Source organism: Sorex fumeus, unplaced genomic scaffold (genome assembly GCF_029834395.1).
Source record: "Sorex fumeus unplaced genomic scaffold, SorFum_2.1 ptg000008l, whole genome shotgun sequence".
In the NCBI taxonomy this organism is placed as follows: Eukaryota; Metazoa; Chordata; class Mammalia; order Eulipotyphla; family Soricidae; genus Sorex; species Sorex fumeus.
In genome coordinates, this window is record NW_026606065.1 from 14,483,271 (window position 1) to 14,504,140 (window position 20,870).

The window sequence follows — 20,870 nt, forward strand, 5'->3', positions numbered from 1 at the left end:
ATACCTAGCCTAGGCTGTGCCTGATATATAGAACACATACAATAATACTTGAATATATAAGCCTGTAATTATAATCAGTATTTTACCATTAGAGTTTTTAAATTAACAATACATAAAGGCCAGGAGATGTAGTTCAGTGGTAGAGTACATGCCTCACTTATCCTGGGCTTGACACCTGGCACCACACATGCAATAACATTTTCTACGTCTGATGTAGAAAAAGTGAAAAGTATAAAAATTAAGAAGTGTTTTACAACAAAAATACACAGAGGTGTTATCTAGATAAATGCTGCTATGGTTTCACACTTTAAATGTGCTTTTATGACTTTTCAATAAAAAATCTGTAGTTTATAGCTGCCACAAGTTTGGTCTTATGCAGATATTCTCTCATTTTACTACTTTGAAATATGTAAAATCAAAGTTAAAATTGTTTCCTAAAATTACTGAGCTAGAAATTATTTAAAATTTTAATATAAAATTTTATGCACATGCACACATACAAAAAGAATTAGAAGTTACAAAACAAAAGGCTGATTGGATGTAACTTATAAAGAATAAAAAATTTTATACATTTCCTGAATATGCTAGTCATTTGGGCAAGGTATCTGAAAATGTATAGCCCATCAGTACCTCTCCTTGACTATGATTATTCTAGGACATTTTTAGGAAATCTGGTAGATGTTTTGTCAAGATATAAACACCCAGAGTCTCTGTATTGGGATGCTTCATGCTTTTAGACAGCAAAGTTAATAATAATCTCCAAAGTATGTCTTATGACAAAAGATTCTAATTATGAATCTTGGTTTAGATCCTCCTCCCCATTTAATGTTCCTTACCCTTCAACAACCTAGAATCTTTAGAAATAGCTTCCTCGGGGTTGGAGCGATAGCACAGCAGGTAGGGCATTTGCCATGCATGCAGTCAACCAGGTTTGATTCCCAGAATCCTGTATGGTCCCCTGAGCAACATCAAGAGTAATTTCTAAGTGCAGAGCCAGGAGTAACTCCCGTGTGACCCAAAAAGAAAAAAAAAGAAATGGCTTACTCAAAAATTTTCAGATTGGCATTTTTTTTCAGGATATTTAGAACAGACTGTTTTCAATATGTATCAATGTTGGCACAGGTAAAGGGATTTAAGGACAATAAGAACCTCTGTTGATTTTGGGAGAAAAGATTACCATAACCTAAAGGATGAAGACTATCAAGATTTAGGGTCATCTATATAAATAGCACTTTTTATCAGAGGAGTCAGCATTCAAGGAACCCAACACATAGAATAGCTGGTTTGAGCAAAGAGAGACATCCCTTCCACACTATGTGAGATCACCTCATCCCTCCTTAGCAGCCCAGGCTCTGTTCCGTTCCTAAGACCAGGATTTAGATCTCCAATCTGCCCCATGTATTTTATAATTTACACCCACATAAGTTCATCGTATAAATGTACTTTGTTTTGCCTTGAACTAATCTATTCATTTTTTTTGTCTTATCAGAGAAAACGAGGGGCTTGGGTAGTGTTGGCAAGGGCAGAGATGTTGTGGTAGGGATGAAGAAATGTGTCTGCGGTACTCATACTATTCTAGCCATATGGTGCACTGTTTTAAAATACAGCTTTCTGGTAGCTTTCACACACAAAAATAAAGGAACACTTATTGCCTACCCAACCACCATAAGTTTGTTTCACTAAGTAGGTAGGCCACAAAAAATCCATCAAATTAAGGACAGTGAGTGACCTCTGAAAATGACCTTCATTTTTGGATTAAGACTACTTAAGAAATAAAACTTAACTATAGTACACTATGTTTATTGTCATGTGAACATATTCTTACTACTTTTTATGAATCAACTACAAAAACTATTTGACTCTACAGAAGTAATAAGAAACACAATCCTTATGTTTTTGGAACTTGAAGTTCTGCCTCAATATTCTAATTTTACTAAGTTATTACAAAACCTCAGTACCATGTTTTTAATGGTATAATACATATAATAGTTGTACTTTTAATTTGTTTATATAAAATATTTCTGAGGTCAAGTGTTAAGTACAGTAATGTGTATGTGTGTTTGGAGGTAATATATTAATCTTCAAGAATTCTGGGATGCTAAAATATTTCCTTTGTTCTCTGATGGGAAATTGCAAATGGAAGCTTTGGAACCTATCGTCAGGCACGTGGAAAGATTCAAGCTTTAGTAACTGCGATGAGGTCATTATTCTCTGGAAAGAAGGGAATGCATCTGGCCATATTTAAATTGAACATAGGCAATGGCCATTTCTGTTGACTACAAATACTCAAAATCAGAAATTTCTGTGGTTTAGGAAAGAGATCAATGATACAAACTGCCTTCCAGGACATAAAATTTCCCAGCTTAGTGCTATAAAATCTTGCTATAAAATCCTAGGAATAACTGGGAATAAAGTTTAAAAACAGGTTACCTTTTATGGGCTGAATCGTATTTCTCCCCAAATTCCAATGTTGAAGTCCTAACCAAAACTTCAGAATGTTATCTTATTTAGAAATAAGATCTTTGTGAATATCCTTAGGTAAGATGAGGTGATACTAGAGTGGGGTGGCCCACTAAATCATTATGATTAGTTCCCTATAAAAACAAAATTTGGAGAGTTCCATGTGAAGATGGGTATTTTGTCAAGCAAGGATCAGAAACTAGAAGCCAAAGCAAAGTCTGGAACACTTCTTCATACTTTCCAAGAAAGACATGAAGCTGCAGACTCCTTCATTTTAGATGTTCAGCCATCAGAACTCAGACAACAAATTAGGGGCGTTTAAGCCATTCAGCTTGTGATATGAATTAAGCAGCCCTAAGAAGGTAGTATAATAGATACTTAATTGGAAATAAGACCTAATGCTGACTCTAAGTGCAATCTCTCAGTTACCAGAAAGAAAACATTTTCCAAACTACAATGGAGAGGGAGAACACCCAGGTCAATTTTAGAGTCCTCTAATAGAACTACATCTAAAAATCCATATGCCAGTACTCAAATTCAAGGTGTTCCCCAAAGGTCCTTGATCCTGTGAAAGACACACACATAGTGAGTAAGAGACACTGTCTCCTGGACACAGTGAGCTACAGAGTCATGACTTGAATTTTGATTTTGAATCTTCCAGACCCAGAAGAACTGACTCTTTTAACTCCAAGGAAGCCCTTGCCTTCAGTGTTTTTGTTGAGTTTAACTCACTGTTTGGAAAGATTTTGTATATCTGCTTTTGGAAACATGTTTTCTGTCCTTTCCACTGGGTGGATATTAAAATGAAGTTAAGATTTTATACATGAAAGGAAAAATAGATTATTTTGCTAGCAAATTGGTTTTTTTGGATCAACAATTTGGAGAAGTGAATACTAGAATTGGTTGCTGGGAGGCACTGCATCAATCTCCAACAGCTGAGACTGATTCTCTGCAAATTGCACAGTGAGGTGATGTAAGATAACACAACTCTGCATTTTCAATGTGGATCTTTAAAAACAATACCAAATGTAAAATCCACTAGCACTGCGCCTCCATCGATAACACATTTTTCACCTCCTTCTAGAGTGTTGTATGGCTTGGGATCTGACAGACCCTATCAAATTTTTATTAAAATCCCTAGAGCTGAAGACAACGAAGAGCTGTTTGCTGGATCATGAACAGATTTTCCTTAAGGGAAAGAAAATGCTCAATTTCTTTGCTTCTTTGCAAACCATCATGCAGAATGGGCGCAGCTGTTTGGCAGATTGTTTTTGTGATGGAGGGGAAAATCTACCTTTTATTTTTTGCATCTTTAAGTGGCCATGCAAAAATACATATAAACATGCTTATCTAATCTTCCAGTCCTTATACCTTAATCCCTGTCTATTCCTCTCTCTCTCTCCTCTCTCTCTCTCTCTCTCTCTCTCTCTCTCTCTGTTTTCCCTTCTTCTTCTCTTTTTGATTTGTGGAATGAGAAAAGGAAGTTTTATATACCCGAGCATCTGTTTCTGGATGAACAAGGGGCATTTTAGGAGAAAAAAGAATCAACTCTTGTATAGGGGTCAAGGGGCAATCCTTTTGCCTTTGAAGTTCCTGGAAAAAGAGAATGAACCATGGGAATTTTTATTTGAGAGAAAGATAGAGAAGGAGAGAGAAAGGGAGGGAGGAAGAGAGGGGGGAGGAAGGGAGGGAGGGAGGGAGAGATGGAGGGAGGGAGAAAGGAAAGAAGGAAATGGAAGGAAGGAAGGAAGGAAGGAAGGAAGGAAGGAAGGAAGGAAGGAAGGAAGGAAGATTCTATGCTTAGGCTTAGCCTGCTACTTGTCCTCTCAGGATCACTGCTTCAGCAGAATCTGGGCTGTGAAAACGGCGAGAGCTGCTGTGAGCTGAGACGCTGAGGTCCAGGACTCAAGAGCAGACATTACATAAATCAATGTCAATTTAAGAGGGGAGATTCTTTTAACCTTGGACTGTCACTTGATATGTCTCAATACATGGCCCATGATTTAATCTGCAGGAAGGTTTCTCTCACCCCCCCCCCCCCCCCAACCACCCGCCTCCTCCTGCACTCATCTGCCACTTGCAAACAGACCAATATGCCTAGCATGATGTTCAAAATAGAACCACCACAGTCTCCAAAAGCAGACAGAGGTGGGTAAATGGAGACTGTGCCAAGTGAAAACATGCACGTAACTCAATATGGCACACTTGGTGCCTTCCTTTGTGAGATTGAGGGTAAAGAGGATGAGATGGTGTAGGTACCGGGGAATGGATCCTGCCTCCTCCATCAATCCTGGTGGGACCTCATGTAATGACTCCAACTACTACTCTGAGAAGGAAACAGAACAAAAGGCAAGAAGTCATCTTTTATTAATTCCCAGATGGTCTAACGGTCTAACGGATGCTGATGCTACGTGGTTACAATGTATGTGTGGGAGAAGAAAAGCTCCGAGGTCTTCTCTTTATCCCTCTATGCTCCAGCTCTAAAGTCATACTTTGACATACATATAACTGCAGGCCTAAGACCTACAATGGCACTAACGACAATTGGGGTTCTTCTGGGCATGGGGGCGTTGAGGGTGGGGGGTGCGGGGTGGTGTTTGCATCAACCACTAAGTTTAAAGTCCTGATTTGCTACTGGCAAGACTATTTGACAACTCTGGTCAGTCACCATTTTTGGAAATATAACTTTAAGGTTTATAAATTTCAGTCTAAGTTTTAGACTCTAAAATATAAATGCTCCATATATCTTCATTTAAGGAAAAACTGACTCACAGGTAAAATGAAATATATATATATATATATCGGAAGTAGTGTTGAGAGACCTGTAAAGATATGAGCCTAAAAAGTTTTGCAAGGGATAGCAAATATTTTAGTAGCTGAATAGCTGCTTGGTAAATTTTATATTAGGGATTACGGCAATAAAGTATGCTATTTAAGTTATTCTAGCTGACACTGTGACATCAGAGCCAACTCATTATGTTGAAGCATTTATGATAAATCCAATTTTGTAACAGTAGATGTCACTACAAAAAAAATCACTACATTTTAATTAATTCTAGATATGCTTTGCTGTCTTTTCTTTTTTCTCTTGTTCCAAGTGCTAATGTCTAGAAATAGCCAGTGCAGATATATTCAGAAAATGTTTAATGACAAATCAGAAGAATCAGAAAAGGTTTGGAGTTTAGCTCAGTGGTAGAACAAAAGCCTTGTGTGTGTAAAGCCCTGGCTCCAATTCTCAGCATCACACATATACAAAAAAGAAAAATATGTTGCAAGCATGCTTTCTAAAATAATCCTTACTTGAAAATACAATTGAATCAGAACATTTATGACAGGGTTATTTAAGAAGCATAACAAATTTTCCATACTTGCGAATTTAAGTTTATAAGCTACTAATTATCTAGGCATCTATGGAGAACTTAAGGTCATAAGAGAATTGGTATTTTAAAATTCATTATCTTGAAACTTAATACATGCTTTATTTCTGAGCACCTTTTAACTTCAATGTCTCCCCTGGCACAGCATATCTCTTTGGAATTATTAAACCGAGATGAACACCAGTAATTAGAGAAATTTATAGGAAGGAAAATGATGAACAGAGGGTAAAAAGGAGAGTGTGTGTCTTCAGTTGGTTTCTACAGAGCGGGATAATTACTCAGAGAATATGAATGAGGTTATTACGTCCATAAGGATCCCAGGAAATAGGCAAAAGGCCTCACACAAAAAGATCACACCCCAAATATTTATAGCTGAATAAGTCAGTCAATGGTGTCACATAGGTCTCTGAGTCTTACTCATTCACCAACACTTACTCCCCTCTTTTAATGTGTTTACCGTAGAATTGGGAGTAAGACTGTCTTGTTTTGCAACTCATATTATTGTGTTTTCAGTGTTCCATCTGAAATAGCTGTAATTTAAGTGTTGAGGAAAGGCCAGAGAAACAGCTCAATGGATTGTGCATGTGTTTTGCAAGTAAGAGACTACTGACATTCCCTGATTCTCTGAGCATCACCAGGAGCAACTTACAATATGGAGCTAGGAATAATTCCTAAGCATTGCTGGGTGTGATTATCCCCTTACCATAAATAATAAAAATAAGGAATAGACAAAAGAAAACTTTGGGAGAGTTAAGTCTTGGGAGCAATTCCTTTCTGAAAGATACTAACTGTCTTGGCCTGTGATATGTAAGTATATAGATATTTCCTTGAGATGTCCATGTAGTACTTAATGGTTTTGATAAGAATTCTGTCATCAGTTGTTCTCCCCAGAGTTTGAAGGTAGCATCAAATAATCTCTTCCTGTACTCAGAGACACTAGATATATGACATAGTTGATGACAAAACATAAAATTTCCACTAACTTTTTAAAATGAAATTTTGTAAACTAAATCAATTTTGTTTTCATTTGTAAAGGTAGCATTGACCTTTGGGGCTAGTGCGATAGTACAGCAGGTAAGGCATTTGACTTGCATGCAGCCGACCCAAGTTCGACTGCCAGCATCCCATATGGTCCCCCAAGCACTGCCAGGAGTAATTCCTAAGTGCATGAGCTGGGAGTAACCCCCTGTGCATCGCTGGGTGTGACCCAAAAAGCAAAAAAAAAAAAAAAAAAAGATAGCGTTGACTTTGAAAACCACGTTGAACAAAATAATATTGAAAAATTTCTTTAATACAAATGATGCTAAGAATATGTGATCATGTTTTAAAGTCCAATTCAATTTTTTCAAAAATGCTATTACATAAGATCTGTTTATATATGATATGTAAAAAGAAATCATACCTTGTTATAATATCCACCAAGTGTCTGTTGTACTCCTTGTATCCCAGGGGGTCCCTGTTTTAGAAACAAATAAAAGATAAAAAGGCAAATATTAACTAAATTATGCATATTTAAATAAGGTATGTGAGAACACTTGAAATCTTAGAGTTAGAAAAAAGAAGAGTTTTGTTTAATCAAATATTCTAATTAATAGTTATGTAAACATTCATTTGTCAGGTTCTTAAATATGCTTCCAAGTTTAATCCTGCATGAAAATAAAGAGAAGTCCTAAGTGGGAATGAATAAGATTTTACCTGAAGGTCAGATATAAATATATTCTTTGTTAAGAGAACTGTGACCATAAAAATGCTCCAGAGAAGAGGTAATAGCTTCGGTCTATGCTCGGTACTTCTCACTGAGCTTTAATCAATAAATTATAGAAATGTGTTTCTTATGAGTACTCTATTAGAAAATACGGGAAAACCTATTTTTTTTCTACAGCTTTCTCTTTTGAATAAACTGGGTGAAAATGGGGCATTTCAGATCAGAAAAAGCTGGCTGCTCAGCCTTAAAACATTTAAATACTTGTAGTTTTCAGTTCACTAAGCACAAGCATTGGATGGAGAGGAAAGAAGTGAAGACATCTGTCTGCCACTTAATCTTCCAGGAAGAGAGAGAGAGATGTTTTCTGAATATTTCGGAGATTACATTTTCGGGAGAGGACTATAAGAAAACACAAAGTTTAGCATTATTTTAAATGAAACAGTTCAGGTAAAGATATTTTCTGCTATCTCAGAAGGGAGATTGCCTATTTCATCCAGACTTCAAAATCCAGGAAGAGAGAAAATATAATAGAGGCAAAGTTCTTTATATTTTACTTCAGATGGTAAGACACAGAAGGAATATGACTGAGTAAAATAGACATCGCTGCATCACAAAGATTGCTTTTTAAAGGATAAAAGCTTAGAAGAAAAGAAACGTTTTAAGAAATAATTGCTATCAGTATTCACTGAAACAGGTAAACCTAAGGCTTATTGAAGAAAAGTTAATGTTGGTCAACATTTAGGTCAAGCATTCTTATGAACAGCCTATGATTGAAGATGTCGTCTAACGTGAAGTCTTTGCATCATGCCACTGAATGTAGAGGACACAAAGATGGGATGATGAATGTCTTGCAGCAAGTTGGTATAAAGCCTGAGAAAATAATAGGCCTCACGAGTAACTGTGATCGGAAAGACAAACGATTTTGTTACCGTGCTGAAATAAAAACAGCTAATGTCAGAACAAAATTCTCGTGGAATTATTTATTTCTCAAGTTCTTTCCCCATCAGCCAGCTTTGTGTGAAGTATTCTAGGACAGTTAGATGGAATAATTGGTAAAGCAATTATTGAGTGGGGGATTGTTAAACAAAATGACTAACCAAGAAGTTACAAGAGACTCATACTTAAAACTCAGGAGACATGAGACTCCATGCACATTGGTCTTTCTTTAAGTAATGAGACAGAGATAAATTTAAGACACTGTGATTTCATAGCATCAACAGATAGCTTAGGGATACATGCATATTTGGTGAATGGTAGAGTTATGTTAACAATAAGACCAATTAGATAAAAGAATAGTGATAGGTGGAGAAAACAGCTCCTGAGATACACATGCATCTTAAAAGAGTCTTATTAATGAGGGCTCCCAAATATAGCAGAATAATCAATAATGCAGTCTCTTAAAAGAAAATGGAGGAGCCAAATAATAATAGCCAAATAATAATAGAACCACTTATGTACCATTTCTTGAGTGCAAGATGTGATACCAAAGATTTTATATGGATTAATTAATTTAATTGCTACACTGATAGCATGAGATATGCACCATCAGTATCACCAAATCAAAGGTACAGAAAAGAGGGTCAAAAATTTCTACCTGGCATAAGACCATACCACCAGTTAATATTTAAAAACGGAAGGCTGACCATCAATTCTCATCTATTCTACCATACTATAGTAACTTAAAACCTGCAAAACATCCTAAAATGCTTCTTGTGGTAATTTTTTTTATCATGTTGCCCTTGCCTAGAGCATATTAGAAAACCACTTTTCCATGCTCAAATCACCATACTGAACACACACACATACACACACACACAATTTGTACAATTGATGCAGACTTAGCGATTCTTATGATACAGCAGGGGGTTCAGGCCAGGAGGGGGAGAAATAAGTACTTTATACTCATATGCAATCTTACTAGTTAGCAGAAAGAAACCTATCTATTCATCACATATTTCATCTCTCTTGATAGATTCTATCAACACATAATAGAAAAATCACTACTGAATATTTGAAGTAATTTCTCCCAAAATGCACCCTAAATTTGCAGAGTTTGGTAGAACAAGTAATTCACAGATACAAGAAATGGGATACCTCAAGAGTCTTTGAAAGGCAGAGAGGGGAAAAAAGTGGGAAATCACATGGTATGCATGGGTTACATGGCATAGAACAGGTAGCATATGGATAAGAATAGTAAGAAATAGTGATGACTTAAGATGTTGATGACTTATTAAAATAGTGGGTGAAAAAGTATAGTCGAAGTGACATCTGCAATTGTTTGTTCATTGCAGCATTCTATACAATTGCAGGAATCTGGAAGAAACCTGAGTGCCCGAGAAAAGATGACTAGTTAAAGAAACTTTGGTACATTTACACAATGGAGTAAAAGACAAAGAAAAGACGAAGTCATGAAATTTACATACAAGTGGTACTACATGGAAAGTATCATATTAAGCGAAATGACTCAGAAAGAAAGGGATAGACATAGAAAGATTGCATTCATCTGGGGAATATAAAATAACAAAATACGAGACTAAAACCCAAGAATGGCCAAGATTAGTACCAGGAATTTTACCCCATGGCTTGGAGGCCAGCCACACATGCTAGGGGAAAAGGGAGCTCACATAGAGAAAGGAGCACCAAATAAAGGGTGTTGGGAGTATCCTCCCAGGATGGGAGAAGCGTGCTGAAAGTAGACTATAGACCAAACATGATTGTCACCCATTGCCTCTTTTGCAAACCACAACACCCAAAAGGAGAGAGAGAACAGAGGGGAATGCCCTGCCACAGAGGCGGGGGGGATAGGGGGGATGGGGGTGGGAGGGATACTGGGACCCGTGGTGGTGGGAAATGGGCATTGGTGGAGGATGGGTATTTGATCATTATATAATTTAAACCCAAGCACAAAAATTTGTAAGTCTACAACTGTACTTTATGGTTTCTCACTAATAAAAAAAAATAGTGGGTGGGAATTTGGTTCAATCTTTTATAGACTGTCCAGCACGTATCTAAGAAATGGTGTAATCTGAGATGGTGATAAATGATTAAAAATTATGGTGAGAATTTGGCTTAATGTTTTATATACTTCCCGGAAAATATATCTATATTCCATAAACATTTTGCATATTTATATTTCTCGTATAGAATCTTTTTTTTTATGAGGTGTATTTGGTCCACACCTGTTGTACTCAGAGCTTACTCCACACCCTGCACATAAGGATCATTCCTGGGACTAAATATGGTGCTGGGGATTGAACCAAGGTTAACCTCTTGCAAGGCCAATGCCTTAACCCCTACTATTTCTCTGGCATCATTATCTAGACTCTTAAGTTTACTTTGATCATAACACTGGAGATTGTTCATTGCCTGTCTTACCCCTAAAAATTGTAATCAGATCATAACTCACTGAACAGAGTTAGTGGGCAATAAAAAACTCTGAACAATATTATTCAAATATCTGCAAGATTAATAAACCTGTGAAAGTTATTTTTGCATTTCCATATGTTCTGTTCTTGCCATAAAATACTATATTCACAAAGCAGTTGCTTCAAATGTGGTCAATTTGATATTTTGGGTTCTGCTGTTTAATTTCCTGATGAGCATTTATAATGACATTTTCTTTTTTCTCTTTTAGTTACTGAAATACTCTAGGTCTCAACAATTTCAATTTTAATATATTCAAGATTTATGGCTAATATTCTGCACTTTGGGTCATATTTTACACAAACCCTTGCAGAACTTTGAAGAAACCCCACAGTGGCTGAGAAAACACACCATAGCAGAGTCCTTGGGCTGTCAAATTGGATTACAGTCCGATTGCAATGACTCAAGGGTTGTCCTGAAACTGTCAGAAATCAAGAACTTCCATCAATGTGGGGATAGTGGTGTAGAGAAACACTTTGCATACGAATGCGAAGAGCCACTGTCTGTTTACTGATAGAAAAACAATATATATTCTGGAGTCCTGGTGGCTGTCCTACAGTCATATCCCAAGTGATATGCTATTTTTCTATTTTCAATTCTGGTACAAAGCATGGCTGGAGAAGATCCAAAGAGTCATTCATATCCAAATTTAGCATGAGCTGTCAGTCTTATAGATTATATCATCAATTCAAAGGAAGAAGAAGAAGAAGTTAATGGTTGTATTAAGTGACAGATTCAGATCCTGGGTGTCACATGATGCTAGTAGACACTCTAGGACACTTTAGAGGTCTTTTCTCTGAGATTTCCACTTGTAGGACACTTCAAGAATATGTGTAGATGACTCTGACTAAGGGGAGAAGAAAGGTCAGCTCTGGAGAGCATCTCAGTCTTGGAAGGGGAGATGAGTTCCTGAATACATTATGTATATATATATACATATATATATATTTAATTTTTATTAGTGAAACACCATGAGGTATAGTTGTAGACTTATAAATTTTTTGTGCTTGGGTTTCAGTTATACAATGGTTGAGTACCCATCCCTCCCCCGTGCCCATTCCCCAACTCCAATGCTCCCAGCATCCTTCCCACCCACCCCCACTCCCCCATCCCACCCCACCCCTGTGGCAAGGCATTCCCTTTTGTTCTTGCTCTCCTTTTGGGTGCTGTGGTTTGCAAAAGAGGCATTGAGTGGCTATCATGTTCGGTCTGTAGTCTATTTTCAGCACGTATCTCTCATCCTGGGAGGATCCTTCCAACACCCTTTACTTGGTACGCCCCTCTTTATCTGAGCAGCCTTCTCTCTCAGCATCTGGATACATTATATTTTACTAGGAAACTCTACCAGGAAAACTAGTTGAAAGTTTATGAAAATTAAAAATGTTCCAAATCTTTCTCAGAGTAGTGATCTCAATGTGGCTATATGAAAGTCATAGTAAAATAATGCCTATCTTTTATGTGGCGCTTCTTTATTCTATTTGTTGTGTTGGAAGACCTAGGATATCTCCATTACTGTGATGGAAGGGCAATTACAGCGTAGTTTTAAAATTCTCACGAGCCCCAGGAAAATACACCTGTTCAAAACCCAATAGTGCTTATGTGTAATTATCTGAGCATCCTATAATCTAGTATGGGTAGAGTTCTTAATGTTGCTTCCTACTGCAGAGAACTTATGTGATGTGACGACATGAATTAAAGCTACCATTAACTTGTGGGAGCATATACTCTCAACAATAGTTTCAGACATTAAAAAAGCTTTTCTGGTCAAAATAATTTTCATTTTTGTTTTTTAGGTCATATCCTGTGGTGTCCATGGCCTATTTATGACTCTGAACTCAGGGATCACTCCTGGTAGGCTCACAGGGTATCATGGGATGCTGGAGATCAAATCTGAGTCAGCTACCCATCGTACTATCTCTCTAAACCCTCCAAAATTTTAATAGGTGGAAAACAGATATATTATGTCTACCACTAGCATCTTTAGATGCAGTGTGAAAATGAGAAGTCGCCTGCATTATTAACCAATTAGTAGACTTAAGTTTTGGCTACAGATCTTTTCATTGCAAATGATGAGAAGAATTACCTGTTAAAAACCACACTTCTGTCTCCTGGTCTTAGCTGACTTGCATTTTTTTTCAAATTCATATATAAACTTAGCTCAAACAACTCAACTTTTGTTTGCTTTCCTGCCTGGATCCTTGCTATGAAATCTCTGAGCTAAGCAGGGCTTAGGTCTTCTGATCAAGCTTTAGAATATCTGAATCAGTATCTTTGGGGTCCTGTGTCAGCTACTCTCCATCTCTGGTTCTTTCCTTTCTTTATCTTTCTCCAAAAACATCCATTAGCTCTTCCTAAATGCTGACTAATTATTCTTGAGCCATCTGGGTCCCACTTATATCCACGCACCATAGCTCTTCAATCTCTTATTAGTCACTCTTTTTAGGATTTGCAAATAATATATTTTCAGGTTACACAGACTGATTCTGGCCCTGTGGGTTTCCAATTAACTTCAGTTACAACCTTTGAAATATAAAAAAAATTTCTGTGAAAAAAGTTGTACTAATAACTCTCTTTAAATCATGCTAAAAATTGCTTTGCTTCAAGAACAGATAGAAAGTGTGTTATTGGAAAGTCATTTGAGCTAATTTCAAGAAACATTTCCAATTTCTTAATGGCTTGTATAAGGCTCAGAGATTGGTAATTATTTTCCCCTTGATATAAAGAATGTGTCATTAGGAAGCCTAAATTCATTTATTGTAATGGTAAAATGAAGCTTATTTCAACCTAGAGTAGTCATTGGAAGAGTGAGTGTCACAATGAGATTTTATTTCATATATATCCCCCCAATAATTTACTACACATACCTTGATAATAAACACTGATCCTGTTTATATAATTCTGTACATGTATGTCTCTCTAGTTGGAGAGAAAATTCCTTGAAGGCAAGGGGTTTCAACCTATTTTTATCTTATAACATGAAATGTCATTCATAGTCACTCCCCACTCCTCTCAAATGTTTGATGAAAGCAGTGGGATCATTACTTTTGTAAGAAAAATGTTGAAAGAAAGTCAATTTCTTGCATGTTGGTTTAGGTTTCTGTTAGAAATGGCAGCAAACAGAGCAGAGGTCTTGTTGCTTCCAAACACACAGAAGACAGGGCCAACAGATTTAGATTAATCTAAGATTCTGGCTAAATAATTGAAAACAAAGCAGCATCGAGCTCCCGTTAAGTAGAAAGGAGTTTATGTTTTTTTTTTTTAAACTAGAATTACAGCATAGAGAGTTGTAGACTAACTCTGAGAGAAAAATCAATAATACTCTTTAGATAGAAAACATTTAGGGAATCAATTTCTTTTTCTTTTAAACACAGATTCTTTTATTTGACTTAAATATCATTTTAAATGAAAAACTTTATTCATTGTCTCTTAGGAATTAATTGGATAAGTTAATGGTTGAAATTGTGTAATGAATTATATTCCTGAGAATTTTCCTGTTACCAAGTTCTAGTGACTAATGCTAACATTACCTTCTTTTATCCTTCTAAATCCCAAATGTATAAAAACTAAAACTTCAAAGCTAAGATTTCTGAGGCTTTTTTGTTTTGTTTTGAGGTTACACCCAGCATACCCAGAGCTTACTGCTGGTGGGACTTGGGGGACCATATGGGTTGCCAGAAATCAAATCTGGGTTGGCTGCAAGACAAATTTCCTATCTCTTAAGGCCCCTAAGATTTTTGAAGGTTTCAGGAGAAAGTTCATTCAGTGTTTACATTACAACCTATATTTTAGCACAAAGACCACAAGCTCTCATTTTTGGAAAATGATATTAAAGATATTAAATGATATTAAAGATTCATTAGAAATAACTATTTTTCTTCTTTTTGGTCATACCCGGTGATGCACAGGGGTTACTCCTGGCTCATGTACTCAGGAATTACTCCTGGTGTTGATCAGGACCATATGGGATGCTGGGAATCGAATCCAGGTCGGCCACGTGCAAGGCAAATGCCCTACCCACTGTGCTATCACTCCAGCCCCGGCAATAACTCTTATTTACCAAAATGTCTAATCTACTTGTTTGTAGTTGTCTAAAATTTCATGAAGAAATGATGATTTATTTGGCATTAGGTTTTATCAATCCAAAAACTCAAATGTAAAAGTTTTGGAAGATATAATACTAATGCTTCACATTTATAAAGTTCGGATAATTATGAGTGCTTTCATTTGTATTTTCTTGATTGTCAGAATGACATGATTGCAAAATATGTTATCTTATTTAATTACCAAGTAAGTTGAGTATTATTCTATCTTAATGTGACATGGAAAAACATATCCCCCTCTAAACACACAATATACACATGATAAAATAAAATCAAAGAGTTGTTCTATTCCAGTGTATACCTATGAATCATTTATTAAATATTCCCTGAGAAAAATGAATGGAAAAGAATGGAGAAGAGTAAAAAAGTTGATATTTGGAGAGTAAGGGAGAAAGTACCAAGATAAAAAAAATTGAGTGAAAAAATGAGTACAAAAATTGGAGAACAAATATAATACCCATTATGAGGTATTGAAACAGTAAACGTCAAGCAAAGAGAGTTCTGGTACATACGGTAGATAAACATTTTCAAAGATTTGAATACATGAAGAGATCATGAGGAAAGTGACCAAAATTAAGAGAATAAGGATAAGAGGAGAAAGATCATATAGAAATAGAGAAATATTAAAATCCTGCGACACAAGATTAGAAATAAACCTGTTGAAAAATAAGCTAAAGGGAGCTAGCAATCTTAGCATCATAAATAAACTCTGAAGTTTAGCTCTGTTGTATTGTAGGTAGGTATGGGGGTAGTCTGGGCCATACCCAATAGTGCTGAGGTTTCAGCCATAGGTAAAGCACCTTAATCACCTTACTATCTCTCCAGACCAAACTCCTTAAATGCAAATGCTAAGCATCTATAGAATTTATAAACTGGTAGAAGAATAAATAAAGACGGGGCCTGACAGACAGTAGGTAAGTGCTGGGTTTGATTCTCAGCACTGCATATTGTCTTCCAATCATCAGGATTGATTCCAGAGTTCTGAACTAGGAGTAAGTCCTTAACACCACCAGGTGTGGCTTCAAAATAAAAAATAAACTGGTGGAGGGATGGGTACTCTATCATTGTATAACTGAAACCCAAGCACAAAAATTTGTAAGTCTACAACTCTATCTCATAGTGTTTCACTAATAAAAATTAAAATAAATAAATAAAAATAAAAAATAATAAAATAAACGAGCATAAAAAATAAAAGTTAAAGTAAAAATTTTAAAATATGTCCAAAAGAGTTGGGAAAAGGACTTGATAACCAAGAAGTTCTTATGAGCACAAATCTGTAGTAAAGAACAGTCAAGAAAAATTGTCACACTTAGCAGAGATAGTGAATACCCTTCAAATGAGACAACAAAGCACCTTAGTATTTACTATGGAGGAGACGTTTGTGTGTTAGCATTGTGTATTAGTCTCCAAAGGATGTGATAGAATATACCAGGTTAAGCATTTATTTTATCAAGGATATCTTACAGGACTTTCTCTCAAAAATACAATAGCTGGGCTGGAGAGATAATAAGCAGTTTAGGCGCTTGCCTTGCTCATGGCTCACCATGATTTGATCCCTGTACCATATATGATCCCCATAGCCCCACAAGGAGTGATCCCCGAATGCAGAATTAGGAGTAAGCCCAAGAACAGCAGAGTGTGGCCCCTAAACAAAGCAAAAACACAACTAAAGGGGCTGGAGTGATAGCACAACAGGTAGGGCATTTGCCTTGCATGCAGCCGACCCGGGTTCGAGTCCCAGCATCCCATATGGTTCCCCCCGAGCACTGCCAGGAGTAATTTCTGAGTACATGATCCAGGAGTAACCCTTATGCATAGCCAGGTGTGACACAAAAAGCAAAACACAACAAAAAATGCAATAGCTGTTTTGTTAGAAACCAGTATCCACATACGTGCTTTTAACAAATTTCTAGAAATCCTGAGGAGCGTTGTAATCCATGATCTTCTCTTGCCTCAGCCATTTTCCCACTCTCCCACCCCCAGAGTAGTATATATCAATACCATATTTTGAAAGATAGATAGCTCCTAAGTGTCTCAGTCTTAAGATATTGCCAGCATCTTTGGTTCAGAAGTTCAGAAGCAGTGTGATTAACAGGTGAGGGATTGCAGCAAAAGGCAGCTTCTGGATCTTGAATGAGAATTTTTCACATCTGCCACTTTGGACGTTTTTCAAACTCACTCCTCTGTGTGTTCCAGGAAGTGCTCACTTGAGCTCGGCTAGTCTCTTTGGGCCTGCATACTGAGCTGTGTAATTGAGGGAACTCAAGCATAGGCAGTTTATGGTTGTATGAATAAGCAAAATACTCAATATGTGACCTGATTGTTTTCCAAAATTGCACAGTCCCTGGTTTTCCTTGTCATTTTGGAACAGGAGTGGGAGAATAAGACTGTGATAGCAAACACATTCAATGGGGATAATTAACCCATTTCATAAAAGCAGATTTTCTAAATTATTCCACGAATCTCATAAGTTTTTAACACTTTATTTTCTAAGGGAGAAAACAATCATTTTAAAAGACACTTATGTTTGTTGGTTTCAGGAAACAGATCAATATAATTGGCAAGAGTTCACTGTGTTACTGATAGAGTGAGACATTTGTGACTGATTTCCATAGCAATGAGTGGGGGACTGTGTGTGTGTGTGTGTGTGTGTGTGTGTGTGTGTGTGTGGCGGGGGGAGATCCCTCCTCTAACACTGCTATTCTGTTTATTCATCCATAAAATGTCTTATACTCATTTCTCCCCAGTACACCCTGAAAAAGGAAAAAAAAAAAACCTTTTTGTCAGCTTTCTGCAATATAAGGAACAGCAGGAACTGTGAGCATGCCTTGCCATCCCACAGAAGCAACATCATTGACCCAGTACAGGTGATAAAACCTACAGGGTGTGAAAAGCAATGAGGAGGGAGATGTGAGAAACAAATTATTTGTATCCAGTGGTGCCTCCCGAAACTTACTGTCAACAAAAACTAAGCCTGGGAACAACTATGGTGCTATCCTTTGATGTTAGGAAACTTTCAATCAGCTACTTAAAAAAAAAGGAAGGAAATAGATTTCTACAGACTGCACTGATCAAGGTTTGGGGTTTCCATTTCCTTTTACTAAGTGACAATTTGCACCATCTTTAAAGGTGCTAGTCAAAGGACAATGTTTTTTTTTTTTTGGTGTGTGTGTGTGTGTGTGTGTGTAGGGAACATGTGATTTCCAAGCCAAATGCTGGAGCCTATGATAACCAGGCCAATAGATCTGGTTGAGGTACTGCCAAAGTACACACAAAGGTCAAGAACATGTGCAAAACTGAAATACTTACATGTACTTTGACAGCTTTTAGCAAAATCAAATAACAATCTATAGGTTTTAGTGTTGGGTCTTGGAAATCTTGATTTTCATCTTCAATATATGAAAACAAGGCTTCTCTCTCATCCATCTAGAATTTTAGGTCTTAAAACAGATCTAAACCAGAATAAAACACTTAATAGTGACAGTGATATTTTATAATCCCACTGATTGATCTTTCTATTTCTTAAAATAAGTTCAGAATATTTAAAACATGGTAAAATGTACTGAAAATAGCACCATATATCTCCATAAGCCCATAATCTAATGTCAGATTCTAAACATTCACCATAGGGCTAGAGCGATAGCACAGCGGGTAGGGCATCTGCCTTGCACGCAGCCAACATGGCCGACCCGAGTTCGATTCCTCCGCCCCTCTCGGAGAGCCCGGCAAGCTACCGAGAGTCTTCGATATGCCAGACACAGTAACAACAAAGTCTCCAATGGAGACGTTACTGGGCCCGCTCGAGCAAATCGATGATCAACGGGAGGGCCTTTATTTTATTTTATTTTAAACATTCGCCATATTCAAATAATAATGTTTTCCATTTTCAGTGAAAATACAGATATAATTGAAATCCCTTCAAACATTGCTACAAACTTTCCTTCCATGTTTTAGGGTAGCCAAATAATGCTGAAAATGTGCTGCTTTTCTAATTACATAATTTATTTAAAGTCACTTCTTTCATTAAAGTAGTTTACTAGCAGGTTGCAGTTTTGCAAAAAACTACGCTAAATTTGCTGATCCTTCTACTTTTCAAATTTTCTTATTACTGTTAAAACGGAGACTTTTTTGGGTCTATCTTGCAGAGTTCTAAAGGGTTAAATATTGTATTGAGATACTGTTGGGAACTATATAATCAACTACAAACTAAAAGTACTTAGGAAATAAGTGTTTTTCCCCAGGATATATTCTTAAAATCCAATTAGATTTATTAGGACTATTTAATGCTTACCCATTACATAGAAACAGTGTGTAACTCATGCACTGGCCCAACTCTCAACTCTAATGAATCTGGTGACAATAATAAGGATTGAAATATTCTGTCATTGCTGAACAGTACATATCAATTCTGATGTCTTAATAATTGGCTTGAATAATATGACCCATGATGGTAAAAGTGGTCCAAAGCTGTGAGAAGATAAAATTCTTCTTTTTCAGAGTTAGACATAATTAGTAAAGAATTTAGAAGTCAGAAAGCGATTAACAATGTTTCTCTGATGTTGTCTGCAGGGAGATAAAAAGAGAACTAGAGTATTGAACCTAAGTGCCACTTTTCAAATTCTCAACCTGATACCGCAGCTGCCTCTACATGCACGTCTATGTATGTGGCCATACAAGGTGACACTGGAATTTTAGCAATGTTGGCAGCAGCTGTTTTGTCTGGGTCCATGACTCCAGGGGGGACAAGTGGCCATAAAAATGATAAACTGGCTATGTCTCCATTTTCTAGGTCTTATGTATCTTTATTTTTAAATCTAAGAGAGTCATCATATTGTTATTAAGAAATGAAATTTCTCTTCTCATTGACTCAAGTGAATGGTTAGGTTAATTTTCTTTGAAGATATTATCATTAAAGTACATGGCCTTTAGTCATTTAATAGATTGAAGAGACTTTTTTTGCTAAAAGGAAAACTGAGAAACATCACAAAACTCCAATCAGTTCAAGGCTTCTAGAGGAGATGTTCAAAATAGAAATTAATTCTTATTGAGACATGATGAACTTCAAAATGCAAATAGGCACATAAAGGAGAATTAACAAGATATCAAATGTCTTAATCAAACTATTTTGGTCCTCTGCTTTATTCAGTGGTCTATAATGTGTTTTAGGTCTTGGGTTTTTGTTTTTCAGATGTGGTTCATGTCATATGGAGAAGAGAATAACTGTGCACTTTGAGTTCTTAGTGTGCAGTAAATGAAGTTGGAGGTGGAAGAGATAAAGTTGAAGCCAGTAATGGATAATGGAGTATAGGTAAAGAAATCCATTAATAAAGGCTTCTATAGTGTTCGAAAGCATCTAAAGGAAGTTTCATTGTTCACCTGAAACAACTCATAACCATTCAGAAAAGAAGCATCAGATCTGATGCTAGGGAAAAGGAAAAGCTGACTTTTTTTTTCTTATGACATTCTCCATCTTTAAAGAACAGTATGATATCAAATTGAGGCAGACAAAATGAAATTAAACAGGATAATAATCAAAGCTTCATTAATTTTTTCACAGGAAACAAATCCTCACGTTTTCTATGCAAAGAGGACCAAAAACATCTTACCTTTAGGTCTATTAGTAGGAGCAGTAATTTCATTCTACCAAAACCAAAAAAAAGCTACCCCAAACAAATATGAAGATACTAAGACTGAAAAATGAGAGAAGTGACAGAATGGTTATTTCTCTGGCTACTTAGTAACTAGCTTCCCCTCCAACCCCTATTGCTTCTACTCTCAGAAATTTCTAAATGATAAAAGCTATCC

At 36.5% G+C, this 20,870-nt stretch overlaps 1 protein-coding gene across 1 annotated transcript in view; it reads right to left on the reverse strand.

Moving 5' to 3' along the window:
- Window positions 1-20,870, reverse strand: part of COL19A1 (collagen type XIX alpha 1 chain) — a 381,848-nt gene that overhangs the window by 98,373 nt on the left and 262,605 nt on the right. Inside the window, exon 17 of the mRNA XM_056109815.1 lies at window positions 7,240-7,293. Within this exon, the coding sequence (XP_055965790.1) occupies window positions 7,240-7,293 (54 nt within the window). The remainder of the gene's footprint in view (window positions 1-7,239; window positions 7,294-20,870) is intronic.